Consider the following 23567-nt stretch of genomic DNA (forward strand, 5'->3'; position numbering starts at 1 on the left):
AGAATGAGCTCTTTTATAATTGCTTCCTTAATGTCAATAAGAAGGAACTGTGGATTCCATGAGGATGGTGTGTGTATGTATGTATGTGTCCCAGCTAAGGGCTTTGTGGAATCTTTGTTGTTCTCTGGTTAATTCATTGGTTCATTTGTTTATGTGGTTTAGTCTTTTCCTTACACTGTCAAGGTCTGTTTCCAGTCAAGCAAATGTCCCTCAATTCTTGTATCTCTTGCACATGTCCCATGTTTTTTTTTATCTATTCATTTATTACATCCCACTTTTTTTCAATAATCAAGTCCTCAAAACAGTTTGCAGCATTTTAAAATGCAATTTTAACTCCACCCTCACCCCTGCATGCCCCTTCATCCCTCACCACAGGTCATGGTTCTGCTCTGTCTCTGATATCCCTGTATATTATTTTACAATTGGTAAAAGAAAACACACTCCATTATCAGCCCCAAAGCATCATTCCCCCCCAAATGGACATGCCAGAAACACAGAGGAGCCAGGAGCTGCTCTGTTTCAAGTGTGATTCTCTTGGTGGGTTTGGAATGGCTGTTGCTTGGGCGGTGCTCTCTCTAAATCCTTTCCTCCTAGGAGATCCTACATACGTATGCAAGTGTTGTTAAGTCACAACCTACTCATGGTGACCCCAGCAAGGGGCTTTCAAGGGAAAAATTAAGCAGAGGTGCTTTGCCATTGCCTTCCTCTGCAGAGTCTTCCTTGGTGGTCTCCCATCCAAGTGCCAACCCTGCTTAGCTTCTGAGATCTGCTGCCTTCCATTCCTAGAGACTTTTTAAGGTCCCAAGAGCCAAGCAGGGGGATGCCATTCTTCTCTGCATTGGGTGCCGTTTATAAATAAAACAGTATATGCAGAAGACCGTAGATGACTATGTTCCTGGTTGCTGTTTGTGCACCATAGTGTTTGGTTTTTTGGCACAGTGTATTGGATCGGATCCCGTGTGTCTGTTCTGCTAACAGTGGTGCCCAAGAGCAGAGCGTTCATAGAGTCCCTAACCCAGCAGTTTTTCAATGTAGTTGGAGCAATTTTTACTTATGTGTAATCAAGAAGCTTGCGTGCTTGCATGACCTCTCGACCCCAAACCTTTTGAAAAAAATAATCGGCCGTTCTTAATGTCTCCATGTGTCTTCTGCTTTTGTGTCTTGAGTTCTGCAGAACCGGACTGATATCCTTGGCGAAAAGAAATGTTGCGTGTTCCCCTGACACCCCTGTTTCAACGCCACTTCGTGCATTCTCTTTTGTTTGCTCCCTGTTAGGTTGGCCTTGAGCTCTTGGCCATCTACTCGCTCTCGAGTTCTGTTCATGTCGCACCCTTCCTGACGGCAAGCCCCTTTCTCTCACTTTTTGCTTTGAAATTCTTCAGCAAATACTTCTGCTTGAGGAAATGAGTCTCTCTGAGTCTGGGCTGCTCCTTTGTTTTACGACGGCGGTGGTGCCAGGGGTGTGTGGGATAGGGGCAAGCGGCGGAAATGGCTCTGCTGGCGCGTAGGGCAGAATGACCACGTGGGAATCCATGAGTTTCTTTTATATAAAAAGCAGCTAGGCTGCCTCGTCTCGAGGAAGACACATCAGGCATTGCGGAAGAGAAGGGTTTTTCTTTTTCCATGTCGTCTTTCTCCATGGGAATGCTCTGAATAGGGCTATCGGTCAATGAAACACCGATGACATGTTTTAATCAATTTAGGTCATCATAGATTTGTAGATGGGTATAATATTAAATCTGAAGAGAAAGGGCTTCCTTTGTTTTTAGACAATGCTTGGCCTCGTCACCGGGTTTGTCTCCTACATTTGTATACTGCGTTCTTGAAAAAGAAATTCAGCAGGCAGTTTCCGGTAGTCAGTAAAACTGACTATAAAAATAAAATGCAATAAAATTAAACAAGACAGCAGCAGCATAAAATTTATCAGCTTCATGAAAAGTTGCATAAAAACAGCAAGTTATATAAGCAGCAGCAGTGTAGAAAAATGGGCTAGACGGAAAGCAGTGGGGGTCAGTAGCGAAGGCCAGTAGGGAAAAACGCCACATAACTAAACTGTATAATCAGCTGCCCCGAATTTCCCAGCAAACAGCTCTCTGCCTGGCAGTTGAAGACCATCCAGCTTGGCACCAGCTGAATTATGATAGGGGTGGCATTCCAAAACCGAGGTGCCACAGCAGAAAGGGTCCTTACTTGCCATCTCTTTCAGCTCTTGAGGACAGATTTAGCAAGGCCTCCAAAGAAAAAAGTAGGAGCCCTGTGGCGCAGAGAGGTAAGCTGCAGTACTGCAGTCCAAGCTCTGCTCACGACCTGAGTTCGATCCCGACGGAAATCTGTTTCAGGTAGCTGGCTCACGGTTGACTCAGTGTTCCATTCTTCCGAGGTCAGTCAAATGAGTACCCAGCTTGCTGGGGGTAAAGGGAAGATGACTGGGGAAGGCACTGGCAAACCACCCCGTAAACGAAGTCTGCCTAGGAAATGTCGGGATGTGATGTCACCCCATGGGTCAGGGATGACCCGGTGCTTGCACAGGGGACCTTTACCTTACCAAAGAAAAAACTAGCTGTCAAGCAGACTTGTGTCAAAAAAGATAGTCAAGCCTTTGGGAGAAAAGAAAAGAGGAATGCCCCTTTGGAGCAGATGGGGGCCACCTGCAGATTTGAACTTTGGTAAAATAACAAGGAGAAGAAGAGAAGGTTTAAAGACCCAATTTTGCTCTTACCCAAGGAGTCCCAAAGCAGTTTACAACTGCATTCCCTTCCTCTCCCCACAACAGGCACCTTGTGAGGTAGGTGAGGCTGCACGAGTTCAGAGAGAACCGTTACTGGCCCAAGGGCACCCAGCAGTCTTCATGTGGAAGAGCGAGGAATCAAACCCAATTCTCCAGATTAGCATCCGCCTCTCTTAACCACTATACCACACTGGCTGCTGCTCAGTTCATCAGTGCATTTTTTCAACAAATCAGAATTTTTACCCAGTTAATAAATTATATGTGATAGTCTCAGTTCCTTTTGTTTACCTAGATCTAGAAGATGCTGTAGAAATCTGCTGGTGTGTGCTTTCTGTGTCTAAAAATGTGTCCTTTTTATGTATCTGGCAGGCCTGTCGAAGAAGAAGTCGTGGACAAAGATAGGATCCTTCAGCAGAAAGAGGCCGAGGTGAGGCAGTAGTTTGATCATATTCAGAAGCGAGCTATCAGACCTCCATTTAATGCGGGCGTTGGTTGATTTGATTGATTAAAATGTGCATGGCCAAGATCCCCGAATAGCTGGAAAAGAAGCCAGAATGAAAAGAAATTCTCTTGAATGCAGTAATGCCATTCCAGAGGAAATGGAATTATTGTAATCTTAAATGCATTAATTCCAATCTTAAATGCAATTTTATTGCAATTTTAAATGCAATAATTCCACTCCATGCTGTTATTCTGTTGCAGCAGCAAACAAACTAGTGTCTTGTGACATCTGAAAGACACCTTCTACCTCTAACTCTTAGCAACCCCTCCAGTTGCCCTGACAGTATAACCCCCTCATCTCGTCCATCTTTTGCTGTTAGTCCAGCCTCTAGTTCCCCCTGCTGGTCACTTCCAGTCAACTCAGCTTTTTGGCTGTATTCTTCAGTCCTTTCTTACAAAGACAGAAATTACAGGTAACGGCACTGAACTGGTCCAAGGCAAAAACCTCCCAAACATCTTGGGCCTGTCATTCCCTTGCAGCCTAACTTACCTTGCAGAGAATGAAATGGAGAAGGGGGCTATGATGTGTGCCACCCTGAGCTCCCTGGTGAGACTGGGGGGATAAAAAATATAAACAATACACTATTCATCAGTTTTGCGACATCTTCATTGGTGCCTGTTCTGTTTCAGGGCTCAATTCAAGGTGCTGTTTCTTACCTGTAAAAACCTTGACTTGCATGAATCTCTGTACCAGATATGCTTCCCCTCCCTCAGTTGCGTGTGTGTGTTAAGTGTCGTCAAGTCGCTTCTGACTCATAGCAACCCTATGAATCAATGTTCTCCAAAATGTCCTATCTTTGACAGTCTTGCTCAGATCTTGCAAACTGAGGACTGTGGCTTCCTTTATTGAGTCCATCCATCTCTTGTTGGGTCTTCCTTTTTTCCTGCTGCCTTCAACTTTTCCTAGCATGACTGTCTTTTCCAGTGACTCTTGTATTCTCATAATGTGATCCTCAGTTACAACCCATTAATAGGCTTATTCTGCAATATCCTCACCTCTATGGAACTGCCTCCCATTGAAGCCTAGTGGTTTATTGGCTTTGCCGGTCTTCTGGAGCACAAGTAAGGCACTTCTAGTGAGCTGGCAGAGATGGCCATTGCTGTACGATGATGATTCCCGCTTGACTGTTTGGGGGAGGGGCTGTGGCTCAATGGTAGAGCATCTGCTTGGCATGCGGAAGGTCCCAGGTCCAATCCCCAGCATCTCCAGTTAAAGGGACTAGGCAGGTAGGTGATGTGATAGACCTCTGCCTGAGACCATGGAGAGCTGCTGCCGGTCTGAGTAGACAACACTGACTTTTATGGACCAAGGGTCTGATTAGATGCATACCTATTCTCTCCAGGATCAGAGGAGCATGCCGAATATATTAGGTGCTGCGGAACACAGGCAGGACGGTGCTGCTGCAGTCGTCTTGTTTGGAGGGTTTCCTAGAGGCACCTGGTTGGCCACTGTGTGAACAGACTGCTGGACTTGATGGGCCTTGGTCTGATCCAGCAGGGCTTTTCTTATGTTCTTATGATTCAGTATAAGGCAGCTTCATGATTGATTGATTATTCTATGGTATTTTTGAGCTGCCTTGGCAGGGGAGGCAGAGTAGGAATATTTATTTAACAACCCTGTGAGGTAGGTGTTGGGCTGTAAATGAGTTACTAGCCCAGGGCTCCACCCAGTGTGCTTCCACAGTGGAGTGGGGGTTTGAGCCCGCATCTCCTGGCTCCTAGACCAGCCCTCTAACTGCTGTGCGTGGTGGTTCTCGAATACACGTGGGCTAGTTGCTTTTATGAACTGACTTGGCTGCTTCAAGCACTTTCTCCAAGGCTTGGCTGAGCAGCTTAATCTTGGCTGAGCGTAGTGATGTTAGCTTAGCCTAACCGTGCAAAATGCTGAGATAATAGTATGCTGAATCTCTTTCCTGCAAAGAGTTTTTTTTAAAAAAAATTCTGTGCCAGGGTATTCAGTAACATAGAGCAAAACAAATAAATCTGAATCTTCTTTTCCTTTTGTACTTTGGAATTCTAGAACTTCTACTTTTTTTGTAAAAACAGAAAAGTAGATTGTTGAAAGTATCCATTCTTAAACATATGTTTAATTTTATGAATGCAAAATGTTAAGAGAAGTTTGCTGGGTCATGTTGAGGGTCCCTCTTGCTTCTGTTTTTTTCTCAGTGGCCACCCAGATGTTTCTGGAAGGCCACAAGCAGGACATGAAGGCCACAAAGTTTGTTCCCAGCATCTGGTATTTAGAAGTATACTTCCTCTCGACAGGAAGGCTCTGTTTGCCTGTAATGAAACGTCTTCCAGCCCAATACTTTGGGTTACCTGTTTTCTTCAGAAGGGGAGAATGCCATGAAAGCATCCAGAAAGGGATGTGAGAGGAAGAATCTTATGGTTGCGTTCAGACTAGAACTACACATTATGTTTAATTCATTGATTGTTTCCAAATGCAGAATCTGGATCTACTTTTTTTTTTTTTGATGGAGAGAATGGTGTGGCAAGAGAGGGGTGCTCCAAGGCTTCCCCCCCATGCTGTTTCCCCTCTGAAAAATACTTCCCTTGAGATGCTTTTAACTCTTTCATGATAGAAGGAAAAGGAGGGACTCATAAATTTTCCAGGGGCGAAAGTGGCTTGGTGGTAGTAGGGAAAGGGTTGGGGAGGAAAGTGTTTAAGAGCCTCCCAGCCCCAGCCCCTACATTTGGAAACGATGTTTGAAAATGATCACGGACCAGGATGTGACGTCTCATTCTACCCCTAGTGGTTCTGAAAGTAAGCTAGAAAGAGATGAGGCAACCGCCACTGCCTCTTAGTTTTGCAGCTCTGGGCAGTGGAGGCCTTTGGGCTCCTTGAGAATTGTGGGATTGGCTGGCTCACACGCTGGGAGCCAGTGTGGTGTACTGGTTAAGAGCTGTGGTTTGGAGCAGTGATCTGGAGAACCGGGTTTGATTCCCCACTCCTCCACATGAGCAGTGGAGGCTAATCCGGTGAACTGGATTTGTTTCCCCTCTCCTACACATGAAGCCATCTGGGTGACCTTGGGCTAGTCACAGCTCTGATAGAGCTCTCTCAGTCCCACCTACCTCACAGGGTGTCTGTTGTGGGGAGGGGAAGGGAAGGCGATTGTAAGCCGGTTTGAATCTCCCTTAAGTGGTAGAGAAAGTCGGCATATAAAAACAAACTCTTCTTCTTCTTCTCCTTCTCCTTGTTCTCCTTCTCCTCCTCCGAGCTGCCATTTTAAAGTTGCAAAGGGTTAGGTGGAGGAGAGCAAGCGGGGCTGAACTTTCTACTGCTTGTTGCCTCGCTAGAGATAAAGAGGCTTTGCTTAGTCTTGCGCTGATAAAGGGGCATGAAATCTTTGAATCTCTGGCAGGGTGGGGGGGGGCAGAGGAAACGGTCTTACATTCCTTGGCCTTTGCTGAGAATACAAACATCCATTTCCCCTTCTGTTTTCACATTCTGAGCTGCACTGGCCGCTGGAAATTCTATTTACAGATCTGCGAGGTTTACATAACCTTGGAGGGAACCAGGGCCTGGGGGGAGGGGCAGGTCCCCCATTATCAAAGGCAGCTCTTCTGCTAAATAACCATTCTGTAATTTTATCAAAGGAGGCTGTCCTTGGCCATTTGGAACCATCAATCTCTTCACGCCTGTTTTCTCCAGCCCCGTTACAGGAGCCTTTCCGTCCTGTATGTGTTTATTTCAACCTTTCCGAAGGCAGATGGGTTCTGTTTTTTTTGCAAACTGTTTCTTCACTGTGTTTCTCCAGATGTGGAACCGCCTCTTAAAGCATCAGGGTCATTAGAGAGAGAAATTAGTAGTATCTGTTGCCTTTGTCTCTAACAAACAAGCAGCCAGATGGTGTTCCTCCCCCCCCCCCAAATTGAATTAGATGGCTGATGTAGCAAAATAGCTTGAGACTGAACTTGCCTCTGCATTGAACAGCCCAGAACGTGGTTTCAGGCAAGGCTCACCTGGCCTCAGCATCCCCATAAAGTAGTGGCATACCTTACAGGGTTGTTACCAAATCCCCATTTCAGAGAGATTATGCCAGCGTGGGGTAGGGAACGTAGAACACACATGAACACATGAAGCTGCCTTATACTGAATCAGACCCTTGTTCCATCAAAGTCAGTATTGTCTACTCAGACTGGCTCTCCAGGGTCTCAGGCAGGGGTCTCTCACGTCACCTACTTGCCTAGTCCCTTTAACAGGAGATGCTAGGGGATTGAACCTGGGACCTTCTGCATGCCAAGCAGATGCTCTACCACTGAGCCACAGCCCCTCCCCATGGAGCATATTCTCATCCACTTCTCTTACTATGTAGTTTCATGGCAAATGTATTCAGCCTTGGACTAACAGGCTCCCCAATAATTTGGAGTTGGAGAGGCGAAGGAAGCTGCTCTCAGATGAAAATCCAAGGCTTTCTGTTGACTTCTAAATTTTGTGCTGCCGAGTTCAAAATTAGGTGGAAATTGTTGGGATGACTTGTCTTTATTATCTATGCACATAGTAGTGCCCTCTTAGGATTTGATGTAGTCTCCAGTGTATTTTATACTTGGAATTTCAGGTTTTAGTGTTGATGGGAGTTTAGACAAATGCTGATTATTTTTCTTTTGTATATGTCTGGCTATGTGCCATACCAATAAATGACATGATGCAGGGTTGTTACCAAGATTACATGAGAATCTTTTTTGGGTATTATAATGTTCTATATACATACTTATTAAAATAATAGGAGTTTAGTAATGTTGTTGCACCCTGACTTGGATGGCTCAGGCTAGCCCAATCTTGGAAGCTAAGCAGGGTTGGCCCTGGCTATTACTTGGACGGGGGACCACCAAGGAGGTGTGGGCCGCTACACAAGAGGCTGGTGATGGCAAACCACCCCTATTTGTCTCTTGCCTTGAAAACCCCATGAGGTGGTCCCCATGAATCAGCCGCGACTTGATGGCACTTTCCACCACCGCCAGTGTGGCCGCTGGTGCTACTACTAGTAAACAGGAAGTATCAGAAGTCTGTGCTGGTGAAGACTGTGCTATAGTACCATGGACTGCAGGGTTGTTGGTTTGTTTAAGACATTTGAATGCTGTCTTCCCACCCAAATAGGGATCCCAAGGCAGTGAACATTAAAATGGCATAAAATATATATCAAATGATTAGGTTAAAAACTTGGGTATGCCAAGCAAGGCAAAAAAGTCTTCACCTGCTGGAGGAAGACAGTGGTAGAAGGAGACAGACAAATAGGCATTAGGAAGAATTTTCTAACAGTTAGAGTGGTTCCTCAGTGGAACAGGCTTTCTCGGGAGGTGGTAAGTGCTCCTTCCCTGGAGGTTTTAAAGCAGAGGCTAGATGGCCCTCTGTCAGCAATGCTGATTCTGTGACCTTAGGCAGATGATGAGAGGCAGGGCATCTTGGCCATCTTCTGGGCATGGAGTAGGGGTCACTGGTGGGTGCAGGGGGGTAGTTGTGAATGTCCTGCATTGTGCAGGGGGTTGGACTAGATGACCCTGGTGGACCCTTCCAACTCTATGATTCTATGAAATGTTCAGTCCTCTTCCTTTACCGTTTATACTTTGTGACCTGCCCTCTAGCTTCGAGGCAATCATCAGTTTGGAAACCCACTCTCTTCCTCTGGTGTACTAAAGGAACAATTATGTAAAGGAGCTGTCCTTAGTAATAAACATAGTCCGTAATTAACATATGGCTGAATCTAGACCCCCCCCAACCGTGAAGAGTGTCGTTTAATTGAGGCGCCACCAGAGGGCAGTCTGTGGCATAGACTTGGTCGCTGTTAAATTACCCCAAGGCTGGATAAAACAGTAGGTATTTTGGAGTTTGGAAGAGATGGCTGATAGACAATATTTAACATCTAATAGCAGACTGCGCTATTAGAAGTTGTAGTCAAGTTTTATATTGGGTGAAAATATTATCTGTGTGTGGAGAAATTTGCATTTGCAGATGGGATCTGTAGTTTGGCGAATGTTGTGTCAAAGGACCATGTTATTTTGTGAGAAGACTGTGCCATCTCAGCAAATCAGAGTTTGGGAGTCAGGAACTATCTCCCCCACTCTCCCCAGGCTGTGGCCTTGGATGTATATGCAGTAAAATATAGTTGTAACTTCAGAGCTGGTAGAATGGATTGCAGCGTTTAGATCAGGCTTGTCCAAACTGTGGCCCCCAGGCCGCATGCGGGCCCAGGACGGCTATGAATGCAGCCCAACACAAAATCGTAAACTTACTTAAAACATTATGAATCAACTATCATTAGTGTTAGTTTGTTTTATGTGTGGCCCAAGACAATTCTTCTTTTTCCAATGTTGCCTGGGGAAACCAAAAGGTTGGACACCCCTGGTTTAGATCATGTGTATGAATGAATGCAAAAACACGCTTGAATTTTTCCTTGTGTAAAACATTTCCTGCAAGTAAAACGCAAGTACAGCTTTTGTTGGTTGGCTTTTACATGGCATTTATTGGCCAGGAACTCTTGGGAAGAAAAGAGTTTCCAACTGAAGATGGTGTTTTTTGTTTTTTTTTAAATCGCAACTGCTTTGCAGTACTGTCATCTCTGTTGCCCTGTTTGGGTTTTCTTTTTTTGGCCTGTGTTCAGTGAGATTAGTGGCTGGCTTCAAAATCCTTCCAATACCAAAGAGTGCGTTTAACGTCATGGGAATGTGTCCCTGTTGCCGGTCAGCCACGGCCTGGAATTCTCCTGTTCCTCTGTTCTGCAGCAGCCTGTTGGATTTTTATTAGCAGAGCAGCGGCTATTTCTGTCTCTCCGTTTTAGTTGGCGAAATGGCCAGCTAGCTGAAAAGCGGTCACAGTGTGTTCTGTTCTTTCCCTTCCTCTGCCCAAACCATGGCCTGCGTGTGTTCGGAGGAGGAATCTCTGGTGTTAAGAGACAGTTAAAACATTAGAAATAGCTTGCTGTACCTCTTTTTTGAGCATATTACTGGAAAGCACCAGTGAGTTGTAGAGCTCAGCGTGTCAGATTAAGACTGGGGTGGGTGGGGAGAGGACGTTCATTCAGATCTCCACTCAAGACATGAAGCTTGCTGGGTGACCTTTGGGTCAGTCACTTTCTCTCAAACTTAACCTACCTTAAAGGTAAAGGTAGTTCCCTGCGCAAGCACCGGGTCATTCTTGACCCATGGGGTGACGTCAAATCCCAACGTTTACTAGGCAGACTTTTGTTTACGGGGTGGTTTGCCAGTGCTTTCCCCAGACCTACCTTAAGCACTGCTTTAAACACCGTGGAGGAAGGGCCTGGCGTAAATGCAGAGGTACATCATAAGCTTGAAACTGTGGGCCCTTTAGCTGAATGTTTATTCATTCATACGGGGCTGGCATTGTCCACAGCTCTGCAATTCAAATTTGGATCTAGTAGTAGAGGAAGAAGTTGGTGAGGAAGGTGATCAGTTCCCTTATACGCCGTGATTCTGCTTTACGGCTGTAATTTAGCCTTGGGAGGGTGGTGTTCGGGGAAGGGTGGGACATCAGTTGAGTATAATGCGGTAGTCATTTTCTCCAGGGGAACTAATCTTTGTCATCTGGAGATAAGTTGTAATTCTGGGAGATCTAAAGGCAGCCCTAACGGGTTGTCAGGGACCATTTCTCTGCTCTTCCATGGGTATTAATAAATACACTTATGGATAAAGGGGAGGTGGCACCCCAGTCTAAAACGCAGCATTTGAGTAGATAGATCGCGATGGGTAGCCGTGTTTGTCTGTCAGTAGAGGTAGAAAAGAGCAAGAATCCAGTAGCACCTTAAAGACTAACCAAAATTCTGTCATGGTATGAGCTTTCGTAAGCAACAGCTCACTTCTTCAGATACAGCTAGAATGTGATTTCTAAGGGAGATAAGAAAGACTGCTGAATTACAACTAATAATGAAGCTCAAGACTATGCATTCTCCTGGATTGAATAGAGAGCTGGGATTCCTGTCTCATTACCAATGCCGATTTCTCCACGCTTACTACCCCTCTGCATATCACACCTAATCCAATCAGGCCTGCTAATGTCATTTACTTGCTTTTGACATTTACATTGCCATTGTGTGTCTAATTCACTCGTCTCTACTTAAGGATAGTTGGAATCACATTCTAGCTGTATCTGAAGAAGTGAGCTGTGGCTCATGAAAGCTCATACCCTGCCAAAAATGTTATTAGTCTTTAAAGTGCTACTGGACTCTTGCTCTTTTCTACTGCTACCATTTATGTAGGTACCTGGGCTTTATTGCATTTCACTGGCCACTTAAAACATAACTTTAAAAAAATTCTTCTGTGCAGTTGCGCCGCATGCAGGAGATGATCGCTCACATGCAAGCCCAGATGAGGATGAAACCCGGAGATGAATGAGGAACAGGCCAGGCTGCCGACGGTAGGTGTGGCTTCACGTTTTGGAGGCCTTAACTTAAAAAAATCTCTTTCTCTTTCTTGCCAAAATTGGGGTGTGGCTCTTAACCGATTTCTGTGGACAGTCAGGAGCTGCGCAAAGCTGGCAGTTTCTGTGAACTAGAACATCCAAATGGTAAAATTGAAATGTAATTCCAGCTTTCTGAAGTGATAAATTGGTACATGGCATGAGGGGCTCTGGAGCCCTCACGCTAGCTTTTTTTGGCAGGTAAGAAATTGGCTACTTGCTTGTGCTACTTTCAGAAAAGTAGAGTGCTTGTGTTTTTTCTGAACGATGGGAATTGCAAAAACACCGACGTGCATAGCTATTGCATACTTAAGTTTAATGCACCAGCTTTGCTTTGCTGGCTTGCTGGAATGTAAAGCCTGAATAAAATGGTTTATATTATACCATGTGACTGTGTGACAGCCGCCAACATTCCACCCCTAAAATAAGGAGATTTTGTTGACTGTGGTTCACCTTTCCTGTTGCTTTTTTTTTTTAAAGAGGACAAATCTACTGTCTAGTCTGAGAGATTTAGTTTGCTTTGAATCAAATTCTCACTTTGCATCGTGCTGGAAGACAATTCTGTGAGTTTAATGTAGTTCCAATTAGCAGGAGGAGGACTAATTTGACCCCTGGTGGTGTCTGCCCTGTTCTTTCCAAGTTGTGCGACAGTGCGGTAGAAGGGGGAAGGGGAGGAATGGAAGAAATAAAATTCATGAAACAAGTGAGGGCAGGGGAGTTGGGACGGGTCTACAAAAGGACCTATGCAGACTAGAAACGTCTGTCACTTTGGTTGTTGGTAGACCTTCATGAACCCACTGATGAGCCTTTAATAAACTCTTCCTTTACTTGCGTGGTGGGTCACACTGGATTTTAATGGTAAGCTGCTTTGGGAGACACCAAGAAAGACTGGAATTGCTACACAGAGGAAGGCAATGGCCAACCACCGCGGCTCGTCTCTTGCCTGGAATGCCCCTTTGATGGGGTTGCTGTGAATTGGTTGTGACTCGACGGCGCCTTCTTCTTCTTTGGAGCAAAACAGGCTGACAAGCAGGGTGTGAATAAATTCAGTTTACTTTAAAATGCCGAAAGCCTGCTTCAGCAATCCTGAAAACTAGAAGACTCCTTTTAAAATGTAACACACACAAGCATCTTGGATTTTTCAGGTCCGCTGGAAAGCCAAGATCTCCACTTTGCAGTGTAGTCGCAGCCATGAAGTAGTCAGTGTTCAGTTAGAATCCCACTGAAAACAACATTGATAGTATTGTACATCTAAGTGTGGTGTAGTGGTTGAGCAGTGGTTTGGAGCGGTGGACTCTGATCTGGAGAACTGGGTTTGATTCCCCACTCCTCTACATGAAGCCAGCTGGGTGACCTTGGGCTAGTCACAGTTCTCTTAAGGCTCTCTCAGCCCCACCTACCTCACAGGGTGTCTGTTGTGGGGAGTGGAAGAGAAGGTGATTGTAGGCCTGTTTGATTCTGCCTTAAGTGGTAGAGAAAGTTGGCATATAAAAACCAACCCTCCTCCTCCTCATAGTCATTAGTGTTTTAAGAAAGCTGATAAGACAATCGGATCCAGGCCTTGTTAACCTGCTTAGGATAGCCTGTTTTTTCCCCAGTATGGCTTTTTTTGAAGCTGTTTGTTTCTGACTTCCAGTTTAGTACACAGTCCTAATACACAAAAGTTAAAGACTACAAATATTTCTTATGGAGTCTGGTAGGACTAAGGAACCTGTGACATTGTTAATGTTTGAATCACAGGGAATTCACAAGTCCATGTGAGTGTTTTCACCAGAGGGAAGCCTTTAGTTCTCTAGCGGCAGCAGCGAAAGCAACCATAGTTGTGAATGTGTCACCCACTAATAGCTGAAGCGCCTGTGCTAAAACGTGTCTTCACAATTCTGGCCTTCAAGAATACCTACAAGTTCAGGATGCAGAGGTGGGAAACAAGAGCTAAAAAGTGTGAAATGTTTAGTGTATTTTATGGGCAGAATAAGTTAGCTTATTTCTCTTAAGTTAAAATAGTTTGAGCCCATTGTTCCCCGAAATGTGCTCGTAAGGGTATCTAACATAAACTCGCAAAGCCTAAAAACAGGGTTTAAAAAACCCCCAAAATTATAATTAACAAAACAAGTAGCCATCTGGCAACAAATCATACTTTAAAACTAGGCATCATTTAACAGTTGTTACCTTCAGTATTTTTGGTGGACATCAGGGTGGAGTTTATCCAAGGCCGCATTTCGGCCATGGACACTCGAACAAACAGTGGCCTCTTCTGCTAGGGGCTGTTTTGTCGTTGCTGTCCTGAAATACAATCCAGAGACCGCTGAATTATTTAAAGTAGCTGGCTGCCGCAAGGCTAATAAACCTTGAGGGTTGTTTTTTTCCTGCTGAAAGACTGGGTATAAATATAAAAATAAATAACTTTGGATTGTGTTTGTAGGAAACAGCGTCACAGGGATAAGACAGCTGAAAGGAAATGGCCAAGGCCGGCATGAAGGAGGAAAAATGTTTAGTAGAGCTGTGAGCATATGGCATCCAATATGCTATTGTTCAAATAAATGTTTGTAATAGACATGGAAAGGAAATCTTTTGTACGCGTCTGCTGCACAGCAGTAGCTGTAGTTTATTGCAGGTCCCTGCAGCCTATGACTCTAGAGCCGTGTGTGTGTGTTAAGTGCCATCAAGTCGCTTCCGACTTATGGCAACCCTATGAATCAAAGTCCTCCAAAATGTCCTATCTTTGACAGCCTTGCTCAGATCTTGCAAATTGAGGGCTGTGGCTTCCTTTATTGAGTCAATCCATCTCTTGTTGGGTCTTCCTCTTTTCCTGCTGCCCTCAACTTTTCCTAGTATGACTGTCTTTTCCAGTGACTCTTTCCAGTGACTGTCTTTCCAGTGACTGTCTTTTCCAGTGACTCTTGTCTTCTCATAATGTGACCAAAGTACGATAGCCTCCGTTTAGTCATTTTAGCTTCAGGGCCCAGTAGAAAACCAAAAATGGCTTATGAAAAAAAGGTTTCCCCAGGTGACAGCTTCCAGGGCCACCCTGCAAACGGCTTCTCACATTGAACTCTTTCTGCGGCAAGGAGGGCAGCGTCCGCTTGGTATTTTGTCACTCCCCCCCCAGCAGGGTACAGCCATTGCTTCCATGGGGGCATGGCTGGTGGCATTCTTCATCTAGCAGGCAAAGGCTGGTGCCTGCCACACCACTGACAGCTTGAGAATGAGCCTCACCTCATGCAGCGCATCAACATCCTCCTCCTTTGCAATCGCTTGGCCAGAGAATCAGGTCTGGAGAAGACTCCCTCTCCCAAATGGACCCACCCTGATATGTTCTGGCTGTGCATTGCTGTTTCCATGGAATCATCACTGCCCTGGGCCAGAGTTATTCCTTCAGCCTCGCCCTCGGCTGCCCTCCAACTAAACACGCATGAAGCTGCCTTAGACCAGATCCGACCGTTGATCCGTCAAGGTCAGTATCAGCCACTCAGACTAGCTAGCGGCAGTTCTCCAGGGTCCCAGGTACAGGTGCTTCACATCACCTGCTGTGAGGTCCTTTTAGCTACAGATGCCAGGGAACTGGGGACCTTCTGCGTGCAAACCAGAGGCTCTTCCAGTGAGCCTCTGCCACAGCTGATGTCAAGCATTTCCTACCCTTGCCACAAACATTAGGAAGAATTTTCTAACAGAGCGGTGCCTCTGTGGAACAGGCTTCTTCGAGAGGTGGTGAGCTCTTCTTCCCAGGAGGTTTTTAAGCAGAGGCTGGATGGCCATCTGTCAGCAATGCTGATTCTATGACCATAGGCAGTTCATGAGAGGGAGGGCATCTTGGCCATCTCCTGGTCATGGAGTAGGGGTCACTGTGTGTGTGTGTAAGGGGGGGTAGTTGTGAATGTCCTGCATTGTACAGGGGGTTGGACTAGATGACCCTCGTGGTCCCTTCGAACTCTATGATTCTGATTCCAAACACTTCAAACTTCTCCAAGACACCTTTGCCCTGCCTGCTGGCCCTTTCTTTGTGCTTACAAGCTGTCATGTGATTCAAGGCTTGAGGTGCAGCTCCAAAACCTTATGATGGCAACCTCCATCAGTTGTGATGCCTTCCAGGGCCATCACACCATTCCAGTGCCCTTTTTGTAGTGGGCACAGTTTGGTTGGGAAAACATCTTTTACTTAAAAGATACAGAAGGCTTGTGTGATGCTAATGTGCAGCAAGGCATTGACCTATGAAAGGGGAAGGAAGTGAGCAAAGAGAGGATGTTGATTTGGGAGGGACCATGGCTCGGCGGTAGAGCCCTTGCTCTCTGGGCAGAAGGTCCCAGGTTCAATCCCTGGCATCTCCAGTTAAAAGGATCAAGTAGCAGATAATATGAAAGACCTCTGTCTGAGACTCAGGAGGGTCACTGCCAGTATGAATGGACATTACTGAGCTTGATAGACCTATGGGCTGATTCAGGGTAAGTTGGCTCCATGTCCTCTCTAAGAAGGGAGTAATTGTTCCAAATGTTTTGTCCTCTGTGTCTGTTGCCATCCTCCTTAACCCCCAGTAGTTGAGATAGGGAGATTTCTGCTTCTCTCCCAGTTACCATTTTTCCAAGTGGCTGCTGTTACATTGCTTTAAATGCACTATCTCAAATTGTCTAAATCATCCTTTGCCTCCCCCCTCCCCCACTACACAGGCCAAATTGCCGACGAACCCCTGTCACTCTCGTCCAGCTGCACTCCCGTGCCTCGGAAGGCTCAACCACAGGTCCCTGGTTTTAAGTCAATTCGGCTTTATTCAAACAAAAGTGCGTGGAAGCAATATCGAAGCCCAGGTGCACAAAGCCTCCTGGTTAAGCCCAAAGGAAACTTTTGAGGCACTTTTCTGTTTAGTTTTATTCTATTCAGAACGCTTCAGGAGCCAGAAGAAATTAAAGGTTGGATCTGGGATCATTCAGGGAGAGCTTCAAATTAGGCTGTCCTCTGGTGTTCCCCCTCTCTACTAAGCATGCTACTGCTTTGTTTGCATTCATACAAATCCTCCTGGTGGAGGGAGCAGAGAGCGAGCTTTCCCTGCTCCTTTAAGCCCTGCTGGCAGACGAAGAAGAGTTGGTTTTTATACGCCAACTTTCTCTCTCACTTAAAGGAAGAATCAAACCGGCTTATAATCACCTTCCTGTCTCCACAACAGACACCCTGTGAGGTAGGTGAGGCTGAGAGAGTGTGACTAGCCCAAGGTCACCCAGCTGGCTTCATGTGTGGGAGTGGGGAAACAAACCCACTTCACCAGATTAGCCTCCGCCACTAGGGTTGCCAGCCTCCAGGTACTAGCAGGAGATTTCTTGCTATTACGACAGATCTCTAGCCAATATAGATCAGTTTACTTGGAGAAAATGGCCACTTCGGCGATTGGACTATATGGCATTGAAGTCCCTCCCCTCCCCAAACCCCACCCTCCTCAGGCTCCACCCCAAAAACCTCCTGCAGGTGGCGAAGAGGGACCTGGAAACCCTATCCGCCTCTCATGTGGAGGAGTGGGGAACCAAACCCAGTTCTCCAGATCAGAATCCACCACTCCAAACCACCACTCTTAACCACTACACCACGCTGGCACTGGCAAGGAGTACAAAAGACTGGCGCCCCGTCATCCCCTCCTGTTCTTGATAGGACCAGACGAACCAAGCACCTCCGGCCAGCGGAGGGCCCCCCTTCTGGGCCTTGGCAGATGCCCTACAATGCCAACCCAGAGTCCGGGTTCAGCCCTGCCCACCTACGTTGCTGCTTGCTTTTCAGTCAGACTTGTACAGAAATCCTTTGCTGGATTGTGCTTCAGGCTTACAAAACCAAATTATTTTTTTTAAAGTGCTGCAGACTGCATGCCAAGTGCGCTGGGTTTGTGATTGAAGGCAGTTGTGGTCTCCGAGCACTTTATGTAATGGAAATCTTAAGGATTGATTTGATTTAGTGCCGGGAGAATCCTAAACCCTTTTTGGAGATGGCATTAGCGGAGAGCTTCCCTCTCTTGTTTGTTCCAGCATGAAAAAATATCGAGCAGTCTCTGCTGAGATAGTTGCTCAGACCAGATAGAATTTGGGTTGGGTGTTATGTTTTAAGTACAGGGCAAAATGCACTGTATTTTTCCTGGGCTGCTAGAACATTGTAACATTCTTCTCATAATTCCGATATATTCTACCCTCAGCTTTATAAACAAGAGATAGCGAACGCTCAGAGGTGCTCAGATACCGCAAGGAGGCTTATGGCCGGAGCGGGTCACGAGATAAAAAAACTGGCTCATGAAAAGATGGGAGAGGAGCACGGCGGCAGCGTTCAGATAGGTGGAACATTTGCTTGTTGGCTCGGGAGGATGTCTGGCTGGAGATGGTAGACGTTGTGTGGACGGCTCGTGGAATGTTTGATAACGGGATTGCACAACCGTTGCCCTGTTTGGCGTGCCGTGAGCATGCCTCTGCCAGGTTGACTGGGGACAGTTTTATGAAGCACGAAATTAGCTGTGTGGACCAGCAGGACAACGAGTCCCCCCCACCCCAGCTCTGTGGCAGATCACGTAACGTGTCCGAGTGCTGGGTTCGACCCCTGACATTCTCAGGCGAACAAGATCTTTGGTGCACCAGGCCGAGAGAGAATATGGTGTGCCAGGGTATCCGCTGCATTGCCCCTGGTGAGGTCAAAAGACAGGTTGTTTCCTTTGCTCTGCATTTTAGTTGCACTCCTGCAGTGATAGTTTATCCTGACAAACTTAACAGCAGATGGAATTCGATCCAAACAGGCAAAGCTTTGAGAGAGAGAGAACAAACTGAAGGGGTTTGCTTATTCATTTATTTTGCACTACACCAGCCTGGTGTAGTGGTTAAGAGTGGTGCACTCTAATCTGGAGAACCGGGTTTGATTCCCCGCTCCTCCACATGAAGCCTGCTGGGTGACCTTGGGCTAGTCACAGTTCTCTCTAAATTCTCTCAGCCCCACCTACTTCACAAGGTGTCTGTTGTGGGGAGGAGAAGGGAAGTCGATTGTAAGCCGGTTTGAGTTTCCTTAGAGAAAACCGGGGTATAAAAACTGACTCTTCTTTGCAAATTTCTTAAGGAGAAAATATCTATGTAGATATGAGACACCAATAATAATAAACCATTGGCCTCATTTTCCAGTTCAGAAAACCTGCATGTTGTTTTATTGGTGTCTGCATAGGGTTGCCAGGTCCCTCTTTGCAACCGGTGGGAGATTTTGGGGGCGGATCCTGAAGAGGGTGGGGTTTTGGGAGGGGAGGGACTTCAATGCCATAGAGTTCCATTTCCAAAGCTGCCATTTTTCTCCAGGTGATCTGATCTCTATCGGCTGGAGATCAGTTGAATTAGCAGGAGATCTCCTGCTGCTACCTGGCAGTTGGCAACCTTATGTCTGCAGCCAAAAAAAAAAGTTGAGCCTGCAGACTTGAGTTAATCATTGGACAGCTTCATCCTGTGCTGTGCTAAACAGGCAATGAAGATTAAGTCTCATAACTTGAGAGAGCTATAGCAATGTTCTGAAAGCCCAAAGACCAACAGCTGAGCTGCATGTTTGGTAAAACCATGTGGTATAGTCCTCCTGGGACTGTACAGCCAGAGCGCAGGTGGAGGTTTCTGTGTTTTAATGCTCGAGCATTTAAAAACAAACTGCACAGTGGCTTTATCGTGCGCGTTGAGCTTCTTCGAGCTCCTCTGTGGCAGAAAGGTGGGATAAAAATTCTCCAAGCAAGCAGATAAATTGGGGGACAAGTTATTTTTCAGCTGTTATGCTGTGTTTGGTTGCCATTTCCTCTTTCCTGATGAGCTTGTTGGATGTTGAACTTCTGGGAATGTGGATCCTTCCTTGATTTTGGTTTTAACTCATAGCTATTAGTTGCAGTTGTTTCCTGCATGGTCTGAGATGATATTAAAACATTTTTATAAGCATATTTTATTGAATTTTTAAAATAAAACAGATAAAACAATAACAAACATACACATTCACACAGTCTTTTTTTCCCCCACTCTTCTCGGGGTTCCGGTAAACAATTGCCTTTACAAAAGCTCGCATTAAACAAAAAAAGTTAATCTGCTTAATATACTGTTCTATAACCATTGCTATTATATCTGCTTTTATTATTATTGCTTACCTAACTGTTCCAATAACTTTCCCATTCCCAACTTAAAGATTGTTCAATATTTTTTATAGCTATTTTTGACTGAGCTCACTCTCACTCTTCTGGCTTCGCTACACTCTCCTACTTTTCTGAATTACACCTTAAGTCAGGGGTGAGGAACCTTTTTTCTGCCAAGGGCCATTTGGATATTTATAACATCATTCACGGGCCATACAAAAATTATCAACTGAAAAATTAGCCTGCTATATTTGGTCAAACATTTAGCCAAGAGGCACAACCGTAGACGGCTCCGAGTGTCTGCCACATAGAGTGACTCGCTTTTGAGCTCTGCCATCCCCATCTGGGCCCAAGAGATTCAGGCAGGGCAGCATCCTTCTGAGCTAGAGATCTGCCAGGACCCATGAAGGGCCAGACCCCCGGGCCTGACGTTCCCCACCCCTGCCTTAAGTGCATATTCGTAATAAGACACCCATTTCTTCTGAAATTCTTCCATCGATTCTCCTTTTTAACAAATTAGATAATTTCACCATCACTGCATATTCAGCCAACTTATCTTGCCATCTTTCCAGTTCTGGGACATCTTCTTGTTTCCACAGCATTGGATATTAGAACATTAATAATAATAATAATAATTCTGCTGCTGCTGCTTCTGCTGCTGCTGCTGTCTCAAACCACTTCGTCCCCTCCCAATCCTGTGGTTTTATCTTGCTTTTAAAACTGTTAGTCATGCTTCTGACAGGAATATTACAAAGGATTCAAAAACAAGCCCTGCTCCCTGCGATAATGGTTACATGGGATTTTAAAAGAAAAATATGTGCCGCATCGCCATAGCGACCAGACTTAATCATGGTCCATTGCCAAACTGATGTGATGAGGAAAGTCATCTGGGGAAGAGCACATTTGTGCCTGCGGCTTCTGACGGCTGGAATGTGAAGCTTAGGCAGAATTTTTGGGTCTTCGGAGTCTCCACCTGGTGTAGCTGGTAGGATGTTGTTCTAACTTAAGGCTGGATCAACCGCTCGGCCGGCATTGTCTTCCCCGAGTCACGTCAGCACATCGGTAGGGATGTGTTGTGATTTGCCTCGTTACGGTTCACTTGGCGACTTACAATGGGCTCCTTCCCCTTTGATGGGAGAGACAGAAACAAAAATTGCTGATCTTTCATGTTGCTGATTCGTGTTGATCCAAAAATCTGTGGCTTTGCTAAAGGAGGAAGTCCTGCATCGCTCCCCTCCCCCACCTTACTTGTAAGGGTTCATGGGGCCCCATGAATGCCATTCATATGGCAAGGATCTTTCTTAAGGGGGTCATGGCTCCCCATACGGCAGAACGGGGGCTCCTTCCCCTTTGATGGGAGAGTCAGAAACAAAAATTGCTGATCCTTCATGTCGCTGATTCTTGTTGATCCAAAGATCTGTGGCTTTGCTAAAGGAGGAAGTCCTGCATCACTCCCCTCCCCCACCTTGCTTATAAGTATTCACGGGACCCCATGAATGCCATACATATGGCAAGGATCTTTATTAAGGAGGTTGTGGCTCTCCATACTGCAGACCGAGAAGCGCCTTTGTTTTCTTGGGTTCTTATTGATTTGTTCATAATATAATGGTGTTCTTGTCTCCTGTGCTCTCGGGGCAGCTGACTGATCTGGAGCAATACAAATGCAATGCCTGAAAAGTGAATGAAACATCATAAACGGCGTTTGTCATATGAACAGGACCGGCTAATGCCTCCTGAAGCAATGGAAAATAAGCCACAGTAAAACCAGCAATGGGTAATTTACAAAATACGGTAGATCCATGAAGTCACATTTAGTTGCTTTAACACCTGTCTTCCCTGGAGCTCACAGTTCTGTATGTGAGTCTTTCATTTGTATCCTCACAACAACCCTGTCAGTTAGGCTTGGCCAACATAGTTATTTGTCCCAGACTGCCCACAGCGTGGTGTAGTGGTTAAGAGTGGTGGTTTGGATAGGTAGACTCTGATCTGGAGAACCGGGTTTGATTCCCCACTCCTCCACAGGAGCGGCAGACACCAATCTGGTGAACCAGGTTGGTTTCCCCACTCCTACACATGAAGCCATCTAGGTGACCTTGGGCTAGTTACAGTTCTCTTAGAGCTCTCTCAGCCCCACCTACCTCACAGGGTGTCTGTTGTGGGGAGGGGAAGGGAAGGTGATTGTAAGCCGGTTTGAGTCTCCCTTAAGTGGTAGAGAAAGTCAGCATATAAAAACCAACTCTTCTTCTTCTTCTTCACTGTTCTTTGTGGCCAAATGGATTTCCCATTTGCAAACCAAGCACTGTAGTCACCACACTGCAGTCTCTCTTAGGAGGAGGTACTATGGTAAGACACATGGTGGCTACTGATGGGGCCTTTTCGGTGCCGGCCCCTCACCTTTGGATAGTCTTCCCCCCTTGAGGCTCACCTGGCTCCTTTCTTACTGTCCTCTTGACACTGGGCCAAAATAATCTTTTAAAAATGTACAGTCTGCTTCTAGCTTGAAGCCGGTGTTATGTTGTTTTTTAAAGGCTGCACCATGGTTGTTTTATGCTGTTTGTAAACCCATGGCTTTCCCCCCTAATAATAATTTATGTTGATTTTTAAAAATGGATTTATAGTATTGTTTTCATTTTTGAGTCTTCTTGGGCCAGCCTCTGGAGAGGTGACATGTAAATTCCCTCAATAAAATAAATAAACTAGCGCACAGTGCTGGCATGGAATGTGAGCAGCTTAGATATTAATGTTCTTAAAACCTTGCATTGCTAGTAAAAAAAAAAAGGTGCTGTGTAATTTGAAAGTACAATAAATATTTAATATTTGTGCTAAAACAGGATTTGGGGTTTACTTTACATTAAGCTTTCTAATCCTTGAGGTAAGAGTGAGCAAAACCCAACTCACATGGTTCTTTCTGAGCTGGGCTAATATCCTGCAACTCATTTGCCCTCACTCGGCCAACCTAAATGCTCTCAAATCTTCGGGACTCTGGTTCGTAGCTCCAGCCAGCTACCCTTTCTCGGAATGTTCTTCCACCGTCCTGGTCGGTGATTTATTTTTGAATGATTTTCTTTAGCTTCTGCTCATAGTTAACTGTTGTTTCCTTATTTGTGCATGTATTTTGCCAAGGAATATGATTTGCCTTATCAAAATGAGGAAAGACCGTACTGCAGCTATTGGGTGTCTTTTGCCCTTAAAATTCTAGTTTTATTTTGTGTTCAGCTAAGGTTGCTTCCAAATAGGGAATCTCTGAGATGCTGGATACATCCATATCGTAGACCTGGAAGGCAATTTGATAAACCCGAGTCGCAGTGGAGTAACCCTGTTCCTCTGGAGCAAGTAAAAGTTACAAAGGAAATTAGAGTTCTTTTGAGTTCAATGAACTCTCCCATCATAATGGATCAGTGCAAAAAAATAAGTAAATCCGAAAATAAAACCGGTGGGTCAGTGAGAAATGTCGGCTAGGATGACAAAGCCCTCCTCTGCATTATGCAGCAGTATTAAGATGAAATGGAGGGGGGGAACCACACATACATAATTGGGTTGAATATGATTGGTGCAGGAAGGACAAGGTTGCCACCGCTGCTAGATGGTCAGAGTATCTTAGTTCCTCTCACTTCAGAAAATATGACAGCTAGCAGTTGTTTGGTTCTTTCAATATCCCTTAGTCCCACTGGCAGACACGGGGTGTGTGTGTGTGTGTAGCAAGGTGGGCATTGCTGGCAGAGTCCAAGTGAGGGATTATTGCACGGAACCCTTCCTTGCTTTGTACCAGTGCTTCTCATGCTTCTGGCGTAGCCTTAATGGACTCATCAGGCCATGTGAGAGACTTC

General features: G+C 45.6%; 1 protein-coding gene across 2 annotated transcripts in view; it reads left to right on the top strand.

Moving 5' to 3' along the window:
• The window catches only part of LOC130486607 (septin-2), a 54290-nt gene that overhangs the window by 26186 nt on the left and 4537 nt on the right, over window positions 1–23567 (top strand). The window contains exons 10-11 of one of the 2 annotated variants that reach the window (XM_056859926.1): window positions 3098–3155; window positions 11510–11600. In XM_056859926.1, coding sequence (XP_056715904.1) covers window positions 3098–3155; window positions 11510–11578 — 127 coding nt within the window. In that variant the 3' untranslated portion in view covers window positions 11579–11600. Of the gene's footprint in view, window positions 1–3097; window positions 3168–11509; window positions 11601–23567 lie in introns of those variants that run through there. The other variant, XM_056859928.1, reaches the window with a different exon arrangement.

The sequence above is a fragment of the Euleptes europaea genome, chromosome 13 (assembly GCF_029931775.1).
Source record: "Euleptes europaea isolate rEulEur1 chromosome 13, rEulEur1.hap1, whole genome shotgun sequence".
Lineage (NCBI taxonomy): Eukaryota > Metazoa > Chordata > Lepidosauria > Squamata > Sphaerodactylidae > Euleptes > Euleptes europaea.